Raw genomic sequence first — 19,101 nt, forward strand, 5'->3', positions numbered from 1 at the left:
GTGCACACACCCTGGCATTTTAGTTCCGGCCGAGCCCCTCCCATTCAGGCACCATAAAAAGAGAGCGCAGGCGCATTGGAGCCACGTGACCGCTCCCGGGAGCGCTGCATACCCGCCAGCCTGGGGGGAGGTTGGGGCGGAAGTGAGTTTCTGGCACTATGGCGGGGTCACTCCTGGGCCAGGACTCTGGAAGCACAGCTGCAGTCACTGTGATAAAGCGGGCGTTGGAACTAGAGTCAGAGTCCCGGTACCCGCAGGCTCTGGTGTGTTACCAGGAGGGGATTGATCTGCTCCTGCAGGTTCTGAAAGGTGAGCAGTGAGCCGCGGAGGGAGGATTAGAGGAAAAGGAGCTGCAATCTGCTGTGTCTGGGCGGGAGTGAAAGTTAAAACGCTTACTGTGCACAGCGAGAAAGCCTTAAAATACAGAACGTAGGGTAGTCGACAGGACAGGTGGACTGATTTCTTTTATATCTTTAGTAGATTGATGTCGTCAATAAAAGAGGGGTTACTATCCTAGAATTTTAAGAGACATAACCAAATGTAATAGATAAGCCTTGAAAGGACTTGGGTTTGAATGAACTGTAAAAGACATTGTGGGATCAAGTTGGAAAGGTTGAATATGGATTGGGTAGCATTAAAATTAACTTTGTTAGGCAGTATGGTATTTTTCGAAATCTGTTCTTAATTTTAGAGATAAAGCCTGAAGAATTGTTTGGGGAAGAATTGTCATGATGTCTGAATCTGATTTTACTTTAAAAGAACGTTGAAGCAAATATGGCAGAATGCTAACAATTTTTAACTCTAGGTGGTGGGTAATAAGGGTGTTCATTACACCCTTTTCCTTACTTTTCTCATTAAACATTTTCATTAAAAAAAAATTTTTCTTTTTTGGCCGTGACCCGCAGCATGTGGGATCTTAGTTCCCGGACCAGGGATCGAACCCGCGCTCCCTGTATTGGAAGCGCGGAGTCTTAACCACTGGACCGCCAGGGAAGTCCCTTCATTAAAAGTTTTAAAGAACGATTTTTTTATAATGAGAAATGGGTATACTGAAATTCGGTGTGAGAAATGTATAGGACTGTGAGAGGAGACAGTTAAGACTTTCTGTTACATGGTTATTCAATGCTGAGAGGTACACAGATAACCCTTAACACCCAGTACAATCCCTGGCAGGTAGTAAACACCTAGTAATTATGTATTAAATTGACTTAAGACCGGCCCCTGCTCCCCAGCCCCTGGGGCTCTTAGTCTGGCCTCAGATCTCCCCTCTGTGCTTTTTAGCCTGAGTGTTTCCGATTTGTTTCAGAAGCTTTGAGATAGTAGAGGCTGCTTTTCAATGTTCAGCACTTTTCTCAGAATGGTAAAACTCTACCTTGGGCAGGGACCATATGATGATGATGACGGTGATGATGGTGATGATAATGAGAGTAACATCATTTGTAAGTGCTGAGTGCCAGGCAGTGCGCAGAGCACGTTAAAAGCATGATCTCAATTCATTCTTACAATTGCCTTATGAAGTAGGAGGTGATGTTATCCTCATTTTACAGCATAAAAAATAAAGTTCGCTTTCCAGTTCTGCCACAATTGGTAGAGTCACAGTTGAAACCCAAGGCTTTAAAGACTGTACTATACTGACTCTCAGAAAGAGAGATGGTGTACATTGTCCGACTCTGAAGCAGCAGTATCACAGGAGTTCTGCTCCCGTGTGCTCCCCTGATCCTGTGGGGCTTACAGAGACAGTGACGTGATCTTGCCGGTTAAGATGTAAATGCAAATAACTCTAATGCAGGGAAGAAGTGCCAGGAGCCCTATGGACAAGTGCAATGCGGATTTAAACAGTTAACAGTCATTGGGGGATGGAAAGGTGGGTGGCTTTTGATAGGGGTTTTGGAGGGATGAGTAGAATTCCAGAAATTCAGCTGAAAGTGTTCCAATTCTGTCTGTGCTGTTTTACCAAATAAGTGGTTCAGTTCGCTTTGGCATAGGTCTGTAGAGAAAGAGTGAGAAGTAAAGATTAAGGGTAGACTGGGGCTTGGAGCACGCTGCGGATGGCCTTGACTGCCGGGAGATTTTAACTCATTCCATTGACAAGGAGAAACCATTTAAAGTTTTTACAAAGGAGTGACGTAATTAAAGTTGCATTTCAGGGCTCGGCTCTCTTAGGAATATGCTTTTCTCCCAAATATTTGCATGACCTACTCCCGCTCCTCTTCCAGGTCTTTACACAAATATCACCTTATTTGTGAGGCCATTCTCTGACCCCCAGTGTAAAATTACAACCGCCGTCGCGGGACTCCCTTATCCTTCTTCCTTGCTTTATTTTATTTAATAGCACTTACCACAATCTAACATACGTGTTTTACCAATTTATTTATTTATTTATTTAAAATCCATTCATCTGTCAGTGAACACTTAGATTGCTTCTACCTTTTGACTATTGTGAATTTCCCATTGCTTATTTATTTATTTATTTATTTGGCTGCGTTGGGTCTTTGTTACTGCGCGTGGGCTTTCTCTAGTTGCGATGAATGGGCTACTCTTTGTTACAGCGCGTGGGCTTCTCATTGTGGTGGCTTCTCTTGTTGTGGAGCACGGGCTCTAGGCACGTGGGCTTCAGTAGTTGTGGCTCGCGGGATCAGTAGTTGTGACTCGCGGGCTCTAGAGCGCAGGCTCGGTAGTTGTGCCGCATGGGCTTAGTTGCTCCGTGGCATGTGGGATCTTCCCGGGCCAGGTATTGAACCCATGTCCCCTGCATGGCAGGCGGATTCTTAACCACTGCGCCACCAGGGAAGTCCTACCAATTTATTTTTATTGTTGTCTTTCCTCTCATTTGAATGATAGGGGAGGACTGTGTTTGTTTTATTAACTGCTATGTCTCCAGTGCTTAGAACAATGCCTGGCATGTGGTAAGTTCTCAGTGAATATTTCTTGAATAAACGAGTGAATATGGCAAGAGCGTAGGAGAGACATTAACCTGAAGAGACTGAAGTCAAGCAGACCAATCAAGGAGCTCCTGCAGAAGTCAAGATGAGAGGTGATAAGGGCCTGAATGAACCAGGAGGGCGACACCAGTATTAGGAAAGGGAGGGGACAGTTTGGGCATTGAATGACTGGCACCGGCACATGATTAGCTGTTGGAATGGGAATTGAAGATGGCTGTATGATTTCAAGCCTGGAAAACCAAGGCATGTTTGAAGAATGGGTCTATAGTGTCAAACTCTGATCAAGGATGATGATTAAGAAAGGAGTACTATATTTGTAGAGGACAGGGAAAATAGAGTATATTTATAGGCAGGAGCAAAGTAACAGTAGAGCTTAAGAAAAGAGATGTTAGATAAAATGTTCTAAAGGAAGCTGAGGGGGAGGTGTATGGAAAAAATTATGTAGATGATAATCATATTGACAACATTTATTGAGTATTTCCTACATGCAAGTCTCTTTCATAATTAATCATCTCCACAACTCTCTAAGGTACTGTTACTCTCTCTGTGCTACAGATGAACATGCAGAGAGGTTGAATAACTGGCCAAGGTCACATAGCCAAAAGTGACAAAGCAAGTTTTGAACTAGAACAGCCTGACTCCAGATGCTTTACTGTTAACCACTTTTCATACTGCCTCTTTGTAAAGAGTCTGTAAAATGCTGAATCCTGACAAAAAGTTCAAAGTTTTTGAGTTTAGAGGAACATATATCAACGTACTGGAAGAGTATGAGTTCTCATATCACCTTAGGACAAAAAAACAGGATTCCCCACAAGAGATTTATGGATGACATATGGGTATATCAGGATTTTCTTATGCTACTGTAGTATAGGCATGAGAAAGTAGGGGTCTAAATGATATTAATTTTGGCAGTAGAAAAACTTGAAAGGGAAAGATTTTAGTAATTATGTGGATATCAACAAAGTGTTGGAAACAACTTAAATGCCCTGGGTAGGAGAGTGTTGCATAAACCATGGTACAGCCAAACAGTGGAGTACTATACTGCTGTAAAGAGGGTTGAGCAAGATCTTTGTGAAGTGATACGGAGTGATTCCCAGGATATATTGTTTAGTGAAAACTGCAAAGGACAAAGAGTAGCTATAGTATGGTAACCTGCATGTAAAAACAAAGATATAAGAAGATTTTCATGTGTCTACTCATTTGTTCAAAAGAAACACAGGAAGGATAAAACCAGAAACTAATGAAATTAATTACTTCATATGCGGTGGGTGGGAAAGAGGTGGAAAGAAGGGGGAAATGGGAGTGGGGTAGCAGGATGAGGAGGGAGTGAATAACTTCTCTAAGTTATTCAGTTGTTATACATAAGGGAGAATGAAAGAAATAGGTAACCTAAGCATCTTTGGAAAATAGTATTTTGGCTGTATTCTGTAAAGTTAAAGACAAAGTGAACAGTGTACAAACATTGTATTATTTTAATTGGTAAATTATTTTCTCACAACGGTATGGGTTAGGAATTCTGAAACTATTTTATGTCTATACTAGGCTTGAACAAGCCAGTAAATATATTGTGGATAATAAAAGAAGGTACAGGTAAGGAAAGGAGGAAGGCTAGAATGAACCCTGTGGGATCAAAGTTATCAGCATGAATTCATGGTTTTTAATATAGATACAGATGGGCAGACATAGAAATAGAGTTGTATGTGTGTGTTAGTAAACCTCCACGTACTTTCTACCTGCATTGACGGAAAGGGTCTAGAGGTAGTGATAAGACTCCCTGAGTAGCAGTGAGCACAGTTAGCTCCCAGAATATGATTTCTTGATACCATTCTCCAATAAAAGGAACCAGGGCTCCTTGGAGAAATGGTTGATTCCAGGGCTGGGGCAGGGAAAATGAAACATTTTGCACCAAAAAGTAAGGAAGTGCTCAAAAAATGAGGGGTTATGTCAAAAGGACAAAGGAGCCAACATGATGGAACTCTTAAAGCCAACACTGATAAAATATGAGCAAGAAAATATTGATAGTATTGGATTACAACCCCTAGAATAAAAGATATATCCGTGAGTCCATATTGATATAAATCCATAGTTGAATAAGTAAGTAGATGGGAGAGAAGAGACAGCTCTTCCTTCCAGTGGAATTCCAATTAATAAATTAAAGAGGAATGATGGAAATAGAAAATCACCATTTGGCAAACACTGCAGTAATAATTGTTGCAGGCAAAGACCATCAACGGATGCTAAAATTAGCGGATGAAGAGTGGAGAGAGACAGGATATCTTCCCACAAGGTAGCGATTCCATACAAAAGAGAAAATAGTGATTTTTCCAGTGGAGAAATCTGTGAACTCCACCTTAACCAAGTGATCAAAGTCAGCGTCACCAGGAATAAGACACATCAACATCGTGTACCCACTGAGAAGGGCGCAACAATTCTGTGATTTTCTTGCTAAAAAAATGCATAACCTCAGTCTGTCTAACCATGAGAAAACACAACAGCCCAAAATGAGAGACATTCTACAAAATAACTGACCACGTACTCTTCCTAAATGTCAAGGTCATAAAAGGCAGAGACACACTAAAGGAACTGTTACAGATCGTAGGAGGCTAAAGAGACATTACAACTACATGGTATGTGGGATTCTGGACCAGAAAACGAACTTTTCCACTAACTTTCTTTAGGTTTGTATATGAGCTAATAGTGTCGTGTCAATGTTAAGTTACTTACTCTGATAATTGTACCATGGTTGTGTGATATGTTAATACTAGGGGCATCTGGGTGAAGGGATTCTGTGCCATTTTTGTAGCTTTTCCATAAATATATAGTTAATTCAAAACAAAATGTTTTAAAACTCAGAGTTTAAAAATGAAATTATAATGGAAAATAAAAGCAATATTAAAAGGGAGGAAGGAAGGAGCCAGGAATTGATTTGGTGACTGATTGGGGGTGGGGCTTGGAGTAAGACTTTATTGATAACATATATTCAAAAAATACCTTCCATTTTTGGGGTGGCTGGGAAAATGATTCAGCATAAACCATAAAGGGGAAGTCTGGAATAGAAGCTGGTTTTGTGGAAGAAAGATAGATATTGTTTGCTATCTTTTTTTTTTTTTAAAGGAATTCCTTTATTTTTATTTATTTATTTATTTAATTTTGGCTGTGTTGGGTCTTCGTTTCTGTGCGAGGGCTTTCTCTAGTTGCGGCAAGCGGGGGCCACTCTTCATCGCGGTGCGCGGGCCTCTCACTGTCGTGGCCTCTCTTGTTGCGGAGCACAAGCTCCAGACGCGCAGGCTCAGTAGTTCTGGCTCACGGGCCTAGTTGCTCCACGGCATGTGGGATCTTCCCAGACCAGGGCTCGAACCCGCGTCCCCTGCATTAGCAGGCAGATTCTCAACCACTGCGCCACCAGGGAAGCCCTGCTATCTTTTGATTATGCTTAGATTTCAAACTTACGGGTAATTAGGACAAAATAGTGCTCAGACTCAGTGACACGTAATAAGCCACCTTTGTTTCCTCACCAGATTTGAAGTCTCAGCAGTGAGACACGGTGTCTGAGTCCCCACTCCTAAATAAAGCTGCTTCAAATGCTTAGTGAAAAAAATGGAGGCCCTACATGATCAAGCTAAATTTGGGCCTATTATTTGTGCATTTTAGGACCAAGACAGACCATGCCAAAGGACAGGAAATCGTGGAAAACTTGGGCAATGGGAAATACTGCTTGTACCAAATAGGAAGCCTGTTTTGAAAGTTGAAAGTGTATTTTTTAAATTTGTAGGCACCAAAGATGTAACAAGGAAGTCTAATCTCAGAAAAAGAATTTCTGACTACATGGATAGAGCAGAAAACATAAAGAAATACTTGGATCAAGAAAAAGAAGGTAAAGAGGCTGTTTTGGAGAGTGTGTGTACGTGCTATTGTGATAAAGCCCATTTCACCCAGTGTTTCTGGCTGTGCCCTTTGGAGCTTGCAGGTCTACTCTGCATTTCCATTCATCTGTACACGAGCTGTTCCTAACCTTTTTCTTCCCTGGTTGGGGGAAGGTGGGGGTCAGATACCCTCCTGAGAATCTGAGGACAGCTCGACGTACTGCAGAACTTTGCATGCCATTTTAAGGAGTTCATAGATCCCCGTGAAGCTTATGTGTAGACTCCAGTTTAAATAATACTGCAGAGGAATAGTGAATATAAATCCTGTATTTTATTTGTATTTCCCTTTATAAAATGACCGAAATATTAAAGTAGCTCAAGAAACTCCTGGGACTTCTTTGAGATTTTCGTTGTGAGTCAAAACATTTCAGGAGTTAGGTATTCCTAATGATTAGAGATGCAGGAGGTATGGTTCCCTATTTATAATTGGTTCTCTACTCATGAGGCTCCAGTTTACAAACATACAATGGCAATGGCCATTGCCACCTGAAGTGCACGGCTGCTGCTTTCTACAGTCAGTGGAACTGCTGCCCTCAGAAAACCCAGTGCCCCCGGCCCTCAGCCGCTCTTTACTCCAGCCCTCTCCCCACCTCTTCCTGGTGTTCTGTACTAGCGCACACCCTGACTACCCCCACTGAGGTCCTCTGTTGAGTGGGAATAAAATTGTTTCCTTCACCCCCAGTTGAAATCTACAATGCAATTTCCCTCTAAAACTTGGATGAAATATAGTACCATCAGCATTGTGGTTTGAATACTGTGGGTTAAATTAACCTGTGTGGCTAGCTTGGCTTGAAAACCGATGCACAGTTGGTAACATTCTATCTCTGGAAATATTAGGAACAGAATCCAAACTACTGGTTTTCCAACAAGGTTTAAAAGTGCAACCACCATATAAATTAGGAACTACCATTAAGGGTCATATTTTTAAAAAACCGTAAAGGTCTTCGATAACTTATTCAATAATGAGCCATTTTGAATAAACAAAAACAATGGAACTACCCTGCTGACACTGTGGCATTCTAGGCTTTGGCTTGGGTTATTAAGAAGTACTATAAATTTCTGCTTAACACAGTCTCTACAAGTTCTAAGAAAGACTCCTAGACTCCATATTATATTGCATTTATATATTTAATACTTCAGCTATTCAGCTGCAAGACATAAAAAGACTTAAATCTGAAGAGAAGGACCAGATGGCCACTGAATCATAGCTTGTGGTTCTTCTCATGGTGACAGGAATATTAGATATCTTTATACATATGGTTCCCTCTTGAATAAACTGCCTGGTCTATAGGATTTAGTTCAAGAACCGGTTCCAAGAAATCTCTGGACTTTCCCACTTGCCCGGCTTCCATGAAGGCAAAAAAGTCCCACATGGAATGCTTTGCCTTATTTACCTTTGTATGTGTAGCATCTTGCAATGTGCCTGGCATGGAGTAGGCATTTGAAAATGTTTGCTGAGTGCACGAGTTAAAAAAAAATTAACTTGTATCTGATGCTGATTTATTACTGCATGTAAATATAGTATGTATAAAAAGAAAGGAAGTAGTCCCTGGTTTTATTATTGAAGCTTGTGTTTTATAGCTGGAAAATATCACAAGCAAATTAAAATAGAAGAGAACGCAACAGGTTTCAGTTATGAGTCACTTTTTCAAGAATACCTGAATGAAACAGTTACGGAAGTTTGGATAGAAGATCCTTACATTAGACACACTCATCAGGTAGGTGAAATGTACTCCCATACGATGAAACATTATTGTTTTAAATGTACGAGTTAGTAATAACCCCTCCTAATGTCTTTCAGCTGTATAACTTCCTTCGATTTTGTGAGATGCTGGTTAAGGGACAATGTAAAGTAAAAACTATTCATCTCCTCACCTCTCTGGATGAAGTAGGTATCTGAAGGCATTTACTCTCTCTTAACGTAATGAACTTTACTCAGTTGCAGGGTATAGTTCGAGGCAAACCTGGACCTCATGCTTCAGCTAGAGCTGTTTCACTGGGAATGAACTTATTCTCTAACAACAGGCATAAAACACCTTGGGAAAAATGCTGTTGATTTCAGTATGTCATATCTTGTATTTGGCCACTTTGCTAAACTCTCTTGTTCAAGTAGTTTCTCAGTTTCTTGGATATTCTATGAGGCAATCACACTGTCTGCATTATTGACAATTTCTGTCCTCTTGATTTTGATTTAAATAGGAATGCTTCTAAAGAATTCATATTTCTAGGATTAATTTGAGAAGAAGGAAGCCCCATCTGAATAACGAAACAGCACCATTAAAATACATTGTATTTATTCTTTAAGTGAATATAGGTTTATTCATTTTCACTTCCTTTTACAGAAAAACTAAAGATATCTGGATTTATTAGTAAACGAGTCCTGTGCCATGCTGAGAAATTTACTATGAAAAAACATGCATCTCTAGAAATTATAAAAAATATTTACAGATTTGCCAAGCCACAGAATGCTAATGTAATAAAATACATTTTAGGAGATAGGACAGAGTTGTGTTATGTTCACGTTAGAGAAAAAAACAATTATTTTGATAAAAACAGTTGCTCTTAAACTACTTCATCTTCTTCGGTTGCTTGTTTGCAATAATGGACAGTGAAACTAGTATAGAATCTTTCCATTTTAATTCACCTATGATACACATTGCATAGCTTAGGAATAATTTAAAATATTAATAACTGAGGCAAAAAATTGTATTTTTCCTATTAACAGGGCAGTGGGAAAGAACAGCAAAGTAGTGGCCTGGAAGAAATAAGAGAGTCACTCAGGAATCATGGAGTGCAGTTGGAATTAGAATACTCTTCTTTGATACACGACCGGGAAATTAGGTTAGTGTATAGTAATATTTTAATTTTTATGCAGTTGAAAAATACTTATTTTTATTTCTCATAATAAGTTATATATAATTACATACAATATTCAATTTAAATACTAAAGATTTAAATCTCAATTTTCATATCTTTTCACTTTTGAAGAAAAAAAAAAATCTGGCTTATTTTGTCCTGTATGTGAGTTTCCTATTTCCTAATGGAATAAAATTTACATGTTCTGTGTCATGTGAGAAGAGGAAGTACTTTTCTGTCATTCAGCTCTACACAGTGTTATGGCATTGGGATAATTTCCTTTTCTAGTGATACTAATATTTATTTAATGTGGTTTTACTTCTCATGGTCTTTTAAATATTCTAGTAGGCATGACAGGACGTTGTGTCATGCCTGCCAGGGCTCCGCCTGCCTATGTCCCCCACCTCTAGGCAGGGGAACCCCTGAAACATCACCACAGTCTGCCTGAGTACACTTGGAAGCCACTTGTTAGCAGAACAGGGAAGCTTTATCAGCAAGGTGAAATTCAGGAGGAAAGTTTAATTGAATTGTTAAACTCTTTATCAGCTAATGGATGTTTTGTTTCACTGTAGACACAGTCCATAGGTAAACCCAGGTTTGGTTCAACCCTTGCCACTGGAAGAAGTGATTTTATTTGTTAGGGGGAAACTTAGCTGACACTTAATACATTATAGCTTTGGTCACTGTCTGACTTAAGTGTCTGGAATGTAATACTATATACTAATTTCAACAGGTTCAACAATGGATGGATGATTAAGATCGGAAGGGGACTTGATTATTTTAAGAAACCACAGGTAGGATATCGTCTTATGAGTGACTGTGTAGCACTCTTTTTATTTTAATAAAATGGCTTTGGTCCTTTTTGTTAAAAAAAATTCTTTTCTTCTCTTCTTAGAGTCGTTTTTCCCTTGGATATTGTGATTTTGATTTAAGACCATGTCATGAAACAACAGTGGACATTTTTCATAATAAGCACACAAAAAAAATATGATGGGTAGTAGCCTAATTTATATTGTATATTTCTATTTTAAATGAATATTGGATTTTTTTTTTTTTTTTTTTTACTCTGGACAGATCATTCCTATAACGTATGAATTTAACAATAAACTTTTACATTTCTACTAATTTATAGATTCATTGTTCAGTTGTGTGACCAATCCTAAGTATTTTTATAAATACATTACTCAGTAGAGTTATAGTGTTTCAAGTCATATGGTTAATTTAAACATTTTACCAGATTTTCTCTTATTTGCCTGTTGGAGAGTGAATCAACACGTAATGAGCACCTATTAAGAAGATGAATTGGATGCTTTAATCTTGCCCCTGGGAATGTAGAGTCCAGGAAGAAAAATCATGAATTAGAGTACTCTTAAGAGACAGATGGGCTTGTGGGTCTAACAACCAGAAAAAAATAACCACTGATAATTTTGTTACAATTAAGTGTCTTTAGCAGACATTTACCTATTTACATTTACCTATATATATTTATATATATATATATATATATATATATATATATATATATATATATATATATATTTTAATGTTTGGGCATAAGAATGGACAAATAAGTCACTGGGACAGAATAAGGAATCCAGAAACACACCTGAGAGAAAGTGGATGTGTGTATGGGCACATAATAGATAATAAAGGTCTTTCAAGTTAGTGGGAAACAAGTAGACTAGCCAATAAAAGTTTGCAAGAGGTAACATTAGATCTCTACCTTATGCCACATAGAGAAATTATTCTAAATGGGTTAAAGAGCTAATGAAATATCCAAACACTTTTTTTTTTTTAACTCCATTGAATGTACTAAGCATAACACAAAACCCAGGAATTATCAAGGAAAGTAAAGAGCAAATGATCATATAAATATTTAAAACTTGAATAAAGGGAACCATAAAAAAGTTAAAAACATATGAGATCAAATTTACAACATGTAGGAAAAGGGTTAATAGTCCTAACATACAAGGAAGGTTGCCACATTTTCAGTAGGTTTAACCTGACCAAGGATTTGGTCCTTTGAGCAATCTCTCTCTACTGGGTTGTTCCTGCAGTACATACATTCCCATCCAGATAGATACACCCTGTTTCTTTGTTCTTCATGAACAAATTTCTCTGAGTTCTCTATACAGTTTTTTCCCCTTTCCTCACCATCTATTCACACTTCAATTCACTTCTATCCGGCTACCCAGTCACTCCACTGAAATTGCTCTTATCAAGGTCAGCAGTGACCTCCATACCACCATATCCAATGGACACTCTAACCCTCATGTTACTTGTTTCAGGAGTATTAGACCCAACTGGCCACTCCCTTCTTTTTTTTTTTTTTTGTAAATTTTTTTTATCATTGTGTTCTGCATTCACAGCATTTTAAAATTTATTTATATTGTATTTTATTTATTTTTGGCTGCATTGGGTCTTCATTGCTGCACACAGACTTTCTCTAGTTACGGCGAGCGGGGGCTACTCTTCGTTGCGGCGAGTGGGCTTCTCATTGCGGTGGCTTCTCTTGTTGCGGAGCACGGGCTCTAGGCACATGGGCTTCAGTAGTTGTGGCTCGCGGGCTCTAGAGTGCAGGCTCAGTAGTTGTGGTGCACACACAGGCTTAGTTGCTCCGCGGCATGTGGGATCTTCCCGGACCAGGGCTCAAACCCATGTCCCCCTGCATTGGCAGGCGGATTCTTAACCACTGCCCCACCAGGGAAGTCCCTGGCCACTCCCTTCTTGAATCTCAACTTCCATGTAACACACTTTGCTTCTCTCCTCCACCCTACCTTTTAAATATTGGAGTTCTCCTAAACTAGGTACTAGGTAGTAACCTTTTTTTTAGTAGGAACTTGTATGGGGAGGTCTTCCCCAATAAGAATTACACTTGTGGAAAAAAATAATTAATAAATAAATGAAAAAGAATTACACTTGTGGCCTGATAATTAGATGTTAATGTGGCTGCAGCTTTAGGAACTTGACCTAGTTGTGTGTACCTTCCGTGTTGGCTGGGGGAGGAAGCACTATCAGGTGTGAGGAGATGGACGGGGCAGGATCTGCCAGACCAGGACTCCCACCTTCTCCGCTTTTTCAAAGGTGTGTGTTCTGTTCCAGGTATAGTACCTGGATGGGTCTGGTTTGCAGCAGGACATCAGCATCCCAGTGGAGAATGAGTCATTCCTCCTCATACAGGGATGCAAAGTAACTCACCCATCTTGGTGGGACGTCCCTTTACAAATCCCATTGCAAACTCCCTTCCCAGGTGTGATGGGGCTTGGTGTTCTCAGCAGCATAGCATGTAGATCCACAGTGAGAGGGAAATGGCTGTCTCCTCCAATTTCCATACCTTATTGTGGGTATCGTGTGTCTAAGGAAGGGTCTCCCATCTGGCCTGTGGGGCAGCAGGCTCTACTGGTTGATCACTCAAATGTCTTAAAGCCTGGGATAGTACTTCAGTCCATCTGGCCAAGGTGGTTTTACCTGTTAGTAATTCAATCTGCTGCTTTAATGTTTCATTCTTCCTTTCTACCAACTCTGCTGGTTGTGGCTTGTAGGAGAGACAGAACCTCCATCAGTGTCATGTTCCTTCACCCAATCTTATGTTGACTGAAAGAAAAAGGTACAACATAAGAGTTGTTAGTTTCAGTTTTATTTGGAAAACTTAGTGAGGACTATAGCCTGGGAAACAGCCTCTTGGTAGCCCAGAAGGGACTGCTCCCCAAGACACAGGGGAAGAAGCCAGTATATATGTGATTTTGGCCAGGGAAACCGTGCAGTCAAGTATACACTCAGTAAAAGGTTAGTGCTGGTCATGAGGAACAGATATATTAGTTAATGATGTTAGTGCTTTTTCTATGTATGAGAAGATGCAAGAATCTGGGTTCTCTAAAAATCTTCCTGAGATATATCTAACTATCTAAGGGGCCCGTTTTTCCAAAGCATATATGTTCTCATCCTGTTTTTCGTCCTGAATTCCTTTCAGGGTGCACCGTCAGTCAGCGACTGCAGTGGCTCATGACTTGATCCCTGTAGAGCTGGATGGTGGGCAACATTCTTTGTTTTACACTTGCATATCATGACCTTTAAAATGTGACTGCCCAGTCACTGTCTATTGGACAAGGGTATCCGTAAATGGTACTCAGCTTCTCTAATGCCTTTACGGTGGCAGCCTGCTTTGCATGGCAACAGGGGAAAGCTTGAGTTAAGCCAGACCCGGTGGGCTCCTGGTACAGGAACAGTGGGCAGAACATACATTCCAAGGACAGGGGAGGAGGTTAGGAGCCTCTGATTGCCTGGGTCCAGTTTGAAGGACAACTGGCGGTCACATCCTCTTGATGGCCTCATCCAAAAGGTGGGCTCCACCTCCCACCAAGATTTGTAAGTTGGAGGATTCCCCAAACATAGGGGACTTGGATGCTAAACACTTTAAACTTTAGATGAATTACAAAAGTCCACAATTATCCATTTTCATGATATACGATACTATTTATATGCTGTCAACTCCTATTAAGCCAAGACTTCTCCTTGGAATTCTAATCTCACATATTCAGCTGCCTATTTGGCATTTCACCTGGCATCTCAGAAACACACAAGCATTTCAAACATAACAGGCCCCAACTGAACTTTGGATACACACTCCCCCGCTGCTCCCGTGTACCCCCATCCATCCCGTTGCTTAAGTAAGAAATCTAGGAGTCATTCTTGATTCCTCCCTCCCCTTCATCCTCATATGCAGACATACAGAAAGTTCTTCAGAATCTACCTGCAAAACATGCCTTTAATCCATGTGTTCCAGGAATGCTCATCAGATTTCCCTTTTGGAACCTGAAGCCCTTAACAGCCTTCACCTGATGTCATCCTCTCTCTCGAGAAACAAAGGGTATCAGAAAATCATGGCTGCTTTATTGCACCAAGCACATCATATCAGGATTTTTATACCTTTCTTAGAAAATAATTTTCAGTTGTTGTGACAAATGTAATGCTTAAAAATGGGCCCATGAACAACCCCTTCAAAATTGTGTTTACTTGGTATTTAATATTGCAAAGAACAGTGGGGCCTGCCCATTAAACCTGCCTCAAATGAAGAACAGCTAGCCTGGCACCTGTGTTTGTCCCAGGAGCAACTTGAAAAATCCCCTTCCCTTGCTCTACTCCCATTTTGAGATAACCAGCTGCAGCAAAACCCTGTGTGTCCACTCCTGCTCCCCACAACCCCTCAAAAAAAAGGATGGGATCTGGATCCACTGAGATACATGAAAGGAGATCTCCTAAGAGGACGGAAATTAATGTGATAGCCAAACACTGTGTTACGTTGTTTCAAGTGAAGATGTCTGAAGGTCTCTGAGTCCTGAAACCCCTGTTATGGGTTGAATTATGCAAACTGCAGCCCCCCCCCCAACCCCCCTAAGAAATTCACACGTTGAAATCCCAGCCCCTGGTACCATAGAATGTAACCATGTTTGGAAATAAGGTCTTCAAAGAAATAAGTTAAAATGATGTCTTTAGGGTGGCCCTAATCCAATATGACTGGTGTCCTTATAAGAAATGGACATCTGGACACAGATACACACACAGAGGAAAGACTATGTGAGGGCACAGCAAGAAGGTGCCACCTGTAAGCCAAGGAGACAGCCCTCAGAAGAAATCAAACCTGGGAATTCCGTCGGTCCAGTGGTTAGGACTTGGCGCTTTCACTGTTGGGGCCCGGGTTCAATTCCTGGTCAGGGAGCTAGGATCCCACAAGCTGCCAGGTGTGGCCAAATTAAAAAATAATAATTTTTTTTAAAAAATAAGAAGAAACCAAACCTGCTGTCACCTTGATCTTGGACTGAATAAATGACTGTTGTTGTTTTAAGCCACCAAGTTTTAGAGTGGTTTGTTATGTAGCAATAGATAACCGGTAAATCCAGATTATTCTCCTCCCTGCTCCACTTCTCATTCCTCAGGGCTCAGCTTCAACGTCAGGTCCCTGATCGCTCTAGCTAGGGATCCCGTACTGTCTAACTGCCTGGACTTTTCTTTCATACTTTTCTCATCTTGTAAGCATTTACTGATTTCTTTCCCTAGTTTTAAAAAACTCAAGTCTTGACCTATTAATGGGTCATAAAGTCAATTTTTATAAGAAATAAAATTGAATATAAAATATCAGCTAAGTAGTAAAGGATAAGCATCGTATTGTGAAACTTGTTAGGTATAGGCAATATATGTGTGTGCTGGTGCACAATATAAAATACATTTTTTACTCCAGTTTTTAAAAAGTTTGAAACCACTAAACTGTCAGTTCTTAAGCTCAGTGACCATGTCACTTTCACTCACCATGAACATCCAACAACTAGCAAAGTACCTGGCACAGAGTAGGCACTCAATAAACATGTAGAAACTACTGTAGAAATAAGAGGAGTATGTGAGTGAACTGTAGAGACAGGAAATGGTTGGCAGTGGTGGTACCCTTTGAAGAAGTTTGGCAACGAAATGATGGAGATAAACAGAGTAAAGCCTTGAGCAGGAGTCTTCGGGAAAGGGGAGACATGAGCATGTCTATTCACTAAGGCTAAAAATCCAGTAAAAGTCGAGAGAGACTTAGGCAAGATAAAGGAGATAAATAACTGATAGTACAATACAAAGCACAGACAAACAGGCTGGAGAGGAAAAAGCGACAAGCCAATTCTCAAGCCAATTCTTCGAGATTGAATGAAATGAGAAAAGTTGAAGTAGAGAACACGGGGGCGCTGAAGGAGCTCATTTCTGAAAGCCTCCACTCTCAAATTATAAATCAAGGTTTGTGACCAGATTAAGAGTAATGGAATTCTGAGCTTAGGAAGAGTGGGAACATTTACGAATAAGGCCTCTGAAGAATGAGGGGGAGTCAACAGGTGAGTCGAATCTGGCACCAACAGAACAAAGAAATACAAGTTGAAAACTATAGATTATGTGAATTTTCTTCTAGCATTGCCTGCCATCTGGGTATAGGAGTGGAAATCAATTGTTGGAAAAAAAAAAAGGGTGGCTATGGTAGGTCAAGAGAAACAAATGAGAATGCTGGTAAGAAATGGAGTTGAAGCAAGAGACTTGAGGAGAAGTTATTGGCTTAGAAAAGTGCAATAAGCTGGGTTTAATGGGAGAGGATGGAAGGATAAGGAAACAACAAAAATGGGAGAATTTTAGAGTTTAAGGTTTCAGAGGTGGCAAGAAGCTGGGGTTATATTCCCTAGCGGTAAGAAAGAGAACTAACTCTGAGGTCAGAGTGTCCAATATGGTATACAACCCCAAGACGGTAAGAGAGGAAGGAGGTGAAATACAAATGCAGCCGGGTATTAAAATCAATAAAGACAGAGAGAGAGTATCTTAGAGGTCAATGGGAAGTATGGACTAGGGTAGGTGATAGGCAGTTTCAAATAGGGAGAAGTTACTGAAGGAGATGAGGTCTTTCTTATTTTAAGAGACATACAATGTACTGTAAACATTTTAATTTTCTCATTGAAACTGTCAGTGTTAAGAAATTTACTTGGAATCACATTATTCCCTTAATTTTTTCACAGAGCATATTCCATTTACTGTGTAGTTCGTCATCTTCTGGACATGTTCTACGTAATATACTTGTAAGCATAGTCGTTTCAATTGGGCAAAATTTACTACCAATAAAACCTGAATTTAACTTGTCACGTATTTCCAGCGGCAACCAATGGTCAGGTGCTTCAATATTACAGATTTCAATTCTTCCATTCTTTATGTCTATGAATACTTTAACTTCCAAGTGTGAATGTTCATATAACACACTGAAGGAAGTGTTTACACTGAACTTTGGAGTTTTGCCATATATCCATTCCCAGGTCTGTAGTTCTTTGGCTATGCTGTTTATTCCAGGAAACAGTGTCTCGTCCGTTGGGTTTATTAGGTGAATGTGATTATCGATTTGATGAGATGTAGCATACTCTGTGGCAATAGCATTTATCACTGCTTCACAGGTCAGAGTGGGATCTTTTTCCATAAGATTTTTTACTAAGGCAGGTGTGCTCGCGGTGGCGGTGGTCCTGATCCCTTGGTAAGGGCTCTTCAGCAAAGATGACAAGAAGGTCCCATCGGTACTGCATAGCAAAGTGCAGTGGTGATAAGCAGCAGCCTGGCCAATCTTGGAAGCTGTTCCTGAGATTTTAAACTGTCCATCAAGTAAAAGGTCAAACCTTTTGGTAGCCCGCACATCCAGCTGCGGCTGGACAGCCTTCAGAGCTTTAACAACTAATTTTAGATTTTCCATCCTATCGTACTTTTTTTTGGTTGTAAAAAAAGTCAAGTTGATGTTACCCATATCATGGTAGACTGTTCCTCCTCCACTTCTCCTCCGAGCTAGTTTTACACCTTCTTCTCTCATCAGATTCAGGTTACATTCCTGCCAAGGGTTCTGATGCCGACCAATTACAACAGAGGGAGAATTCCTCCAAAAGAAAAGAACCGGCTTGGCTTCTAGATTCATATGGTCATGGATCCAGTCTTCTACAGCCAGGTTTTGGTAAACATCATTGGAAACTGACTGTAAAATGAGCCCACTTTTAACTGTGTCTTTAAAACCAGCTGCTGGGACCTTGAGGTTACAAAGTAACTGGAAGCAATTCTTCATTGAAAATGGGATCAGCATGCTTTTAAAAATGGAAGACAAACAAATTAATGATTGAGAAAAAGAAAATTAAATTCTATTCTGTAGCTATCAGTTCTTGGTTATTTAATCCAAACTTATTTAAGTATCCAGTCTGGTTGCTTTTCTTGCCTTTTAGCCTTATCATTAGTCTTCAGCAAAAACTGTACAACAGAGTACTCAAAGGAAATAAATGATACAGACCTCAAATTGTTTTAGTTGAAATGGAATAAGGGCGCAGATTTTTCAAATAATAAAGCTGAAAATACATTATATATCTCAAAGACAAATTATTTTGAATTCACAGGTAATACACATTATTTGAGAAAAATGAGAAAATATAGACAAGCAAAAAGAACAAAATAAAAGAAACTATAACATGACCACCTGGAGATAATCCCAATTAACACTTTAGTGTGTACCCATTTTTTTATGTGCATGTGTAAAATACACACACACACTTTTCCCCACCAAAAGTGGAACCATACTCTTATTTCATTCAATGTTAAACCTATTTTTACATCAGTTTTAATGTCGTGTTACCTTCCACTGTCAGATACACCACTGTTTACTCAACCAATCTCTTAGTTTGTGAGTTTAGATTGTCTCTAGTTTTTCTATGTTATCAACAATGTATTCATGAACATCTGTCTGGAAAGCTTTAATTACGTCCTTGTAGTACTTTAAAAATAATTCCTATTTAACTTTCAGATACATATTTACTGGCAGCCTAACTGTTTTATTTAGATCAATATTAAATTAG

At 39.8% G+C, this 19,101-nt stretch overlaps 3 protein-coding genes across 6 annotated transcripts in view; 1 reads left to right on the top strand and 2 right to left on the bottom strand.

Moving 5' to 3' along the window:
* Positions 1-12,924, bottom strand: part of MRPL30 (mitochondrial ribosomal protein L30) — a 58,917-nt gene extending 45,993 nt beyond the window's left edge. Inside the window, exon 1 of the mRNA XM_082427381.1 lies at positions 12,920-12,924. The gene's annotated coding sequence lies outside the window, so the exon portion shown is untranslated. The remainder of the gene's footprint in view (positions 1-12,919) is intronic.
* Positions 81-18,413, top strand: MITD1 (microtubule interacting and trafficking domain containing 1). 4 transcript variants are annotated; one of them, XM_082427364.1, is made up of 8 exons: positions 86-309; positions 6,715-6,816; positions 8,447-8,583; positions 8,667-8,753; positions 9,591-9,706; positions 10,455-10,515; positions 17,248-17,307; positions 18,081-18,413. In XM_082427364.1, the coding sequence occupies exons 1-8, from the start codon at positions 159-161 to the stop codon at positions 18,171-18,173; spliced, it is 807 nt and encodes a 268-aa protein (XP_082283490.1). In that variant the 5' UTR covers positions 86-158; the 3' UTR covers positions 18,174-18,413. The 4 variants fall into 4 exon arrangements, with proteins under 4 accessions (XP_082283489.1, XP_082283490.1, XP_082283491.1 ...); XM_082427363.1 differs by lacking the exon at positions 18,081-18,413 and having other exon boundaries at positions 81-309; positions 17,248-17,760; XM_082427365.1 differs by lacking the exons at positions 17,248-17,307; positions 18,081-18,413 and adding an exon at positions 10,617-11,191 and having other exon boundaries at positions 89-309.
* Positions 11,988-19,101, bottom strand: part of LOC309644044 (uncharacterized protein C2orf15) — a 32,780-nt gene continuing 25,666 nt past the window's right edge. Inside the window, exon 3 of the mRNA XM_082427388.1 lies at positions 11,988-13,315. The gene's annotated coding sequence lies outside the window, so the exon portion shown is untranslated. The remainder of the gene's footprint in view (positions 13,316-19,101) is intronic.

Source organism: Balaenoptera physalus, assembly GCF_965194825.1.
Source record: "Balaenoptera physalus genome assembly, chromosome: 15".
Taxonomy (NCBI): domain Eukaryota; kingdom Metazoa; phylum Chordata; class Mammalia; order Artiodactyla; family Balaenopteridae; genus Balaenoptera; species Balaenoptera physalus.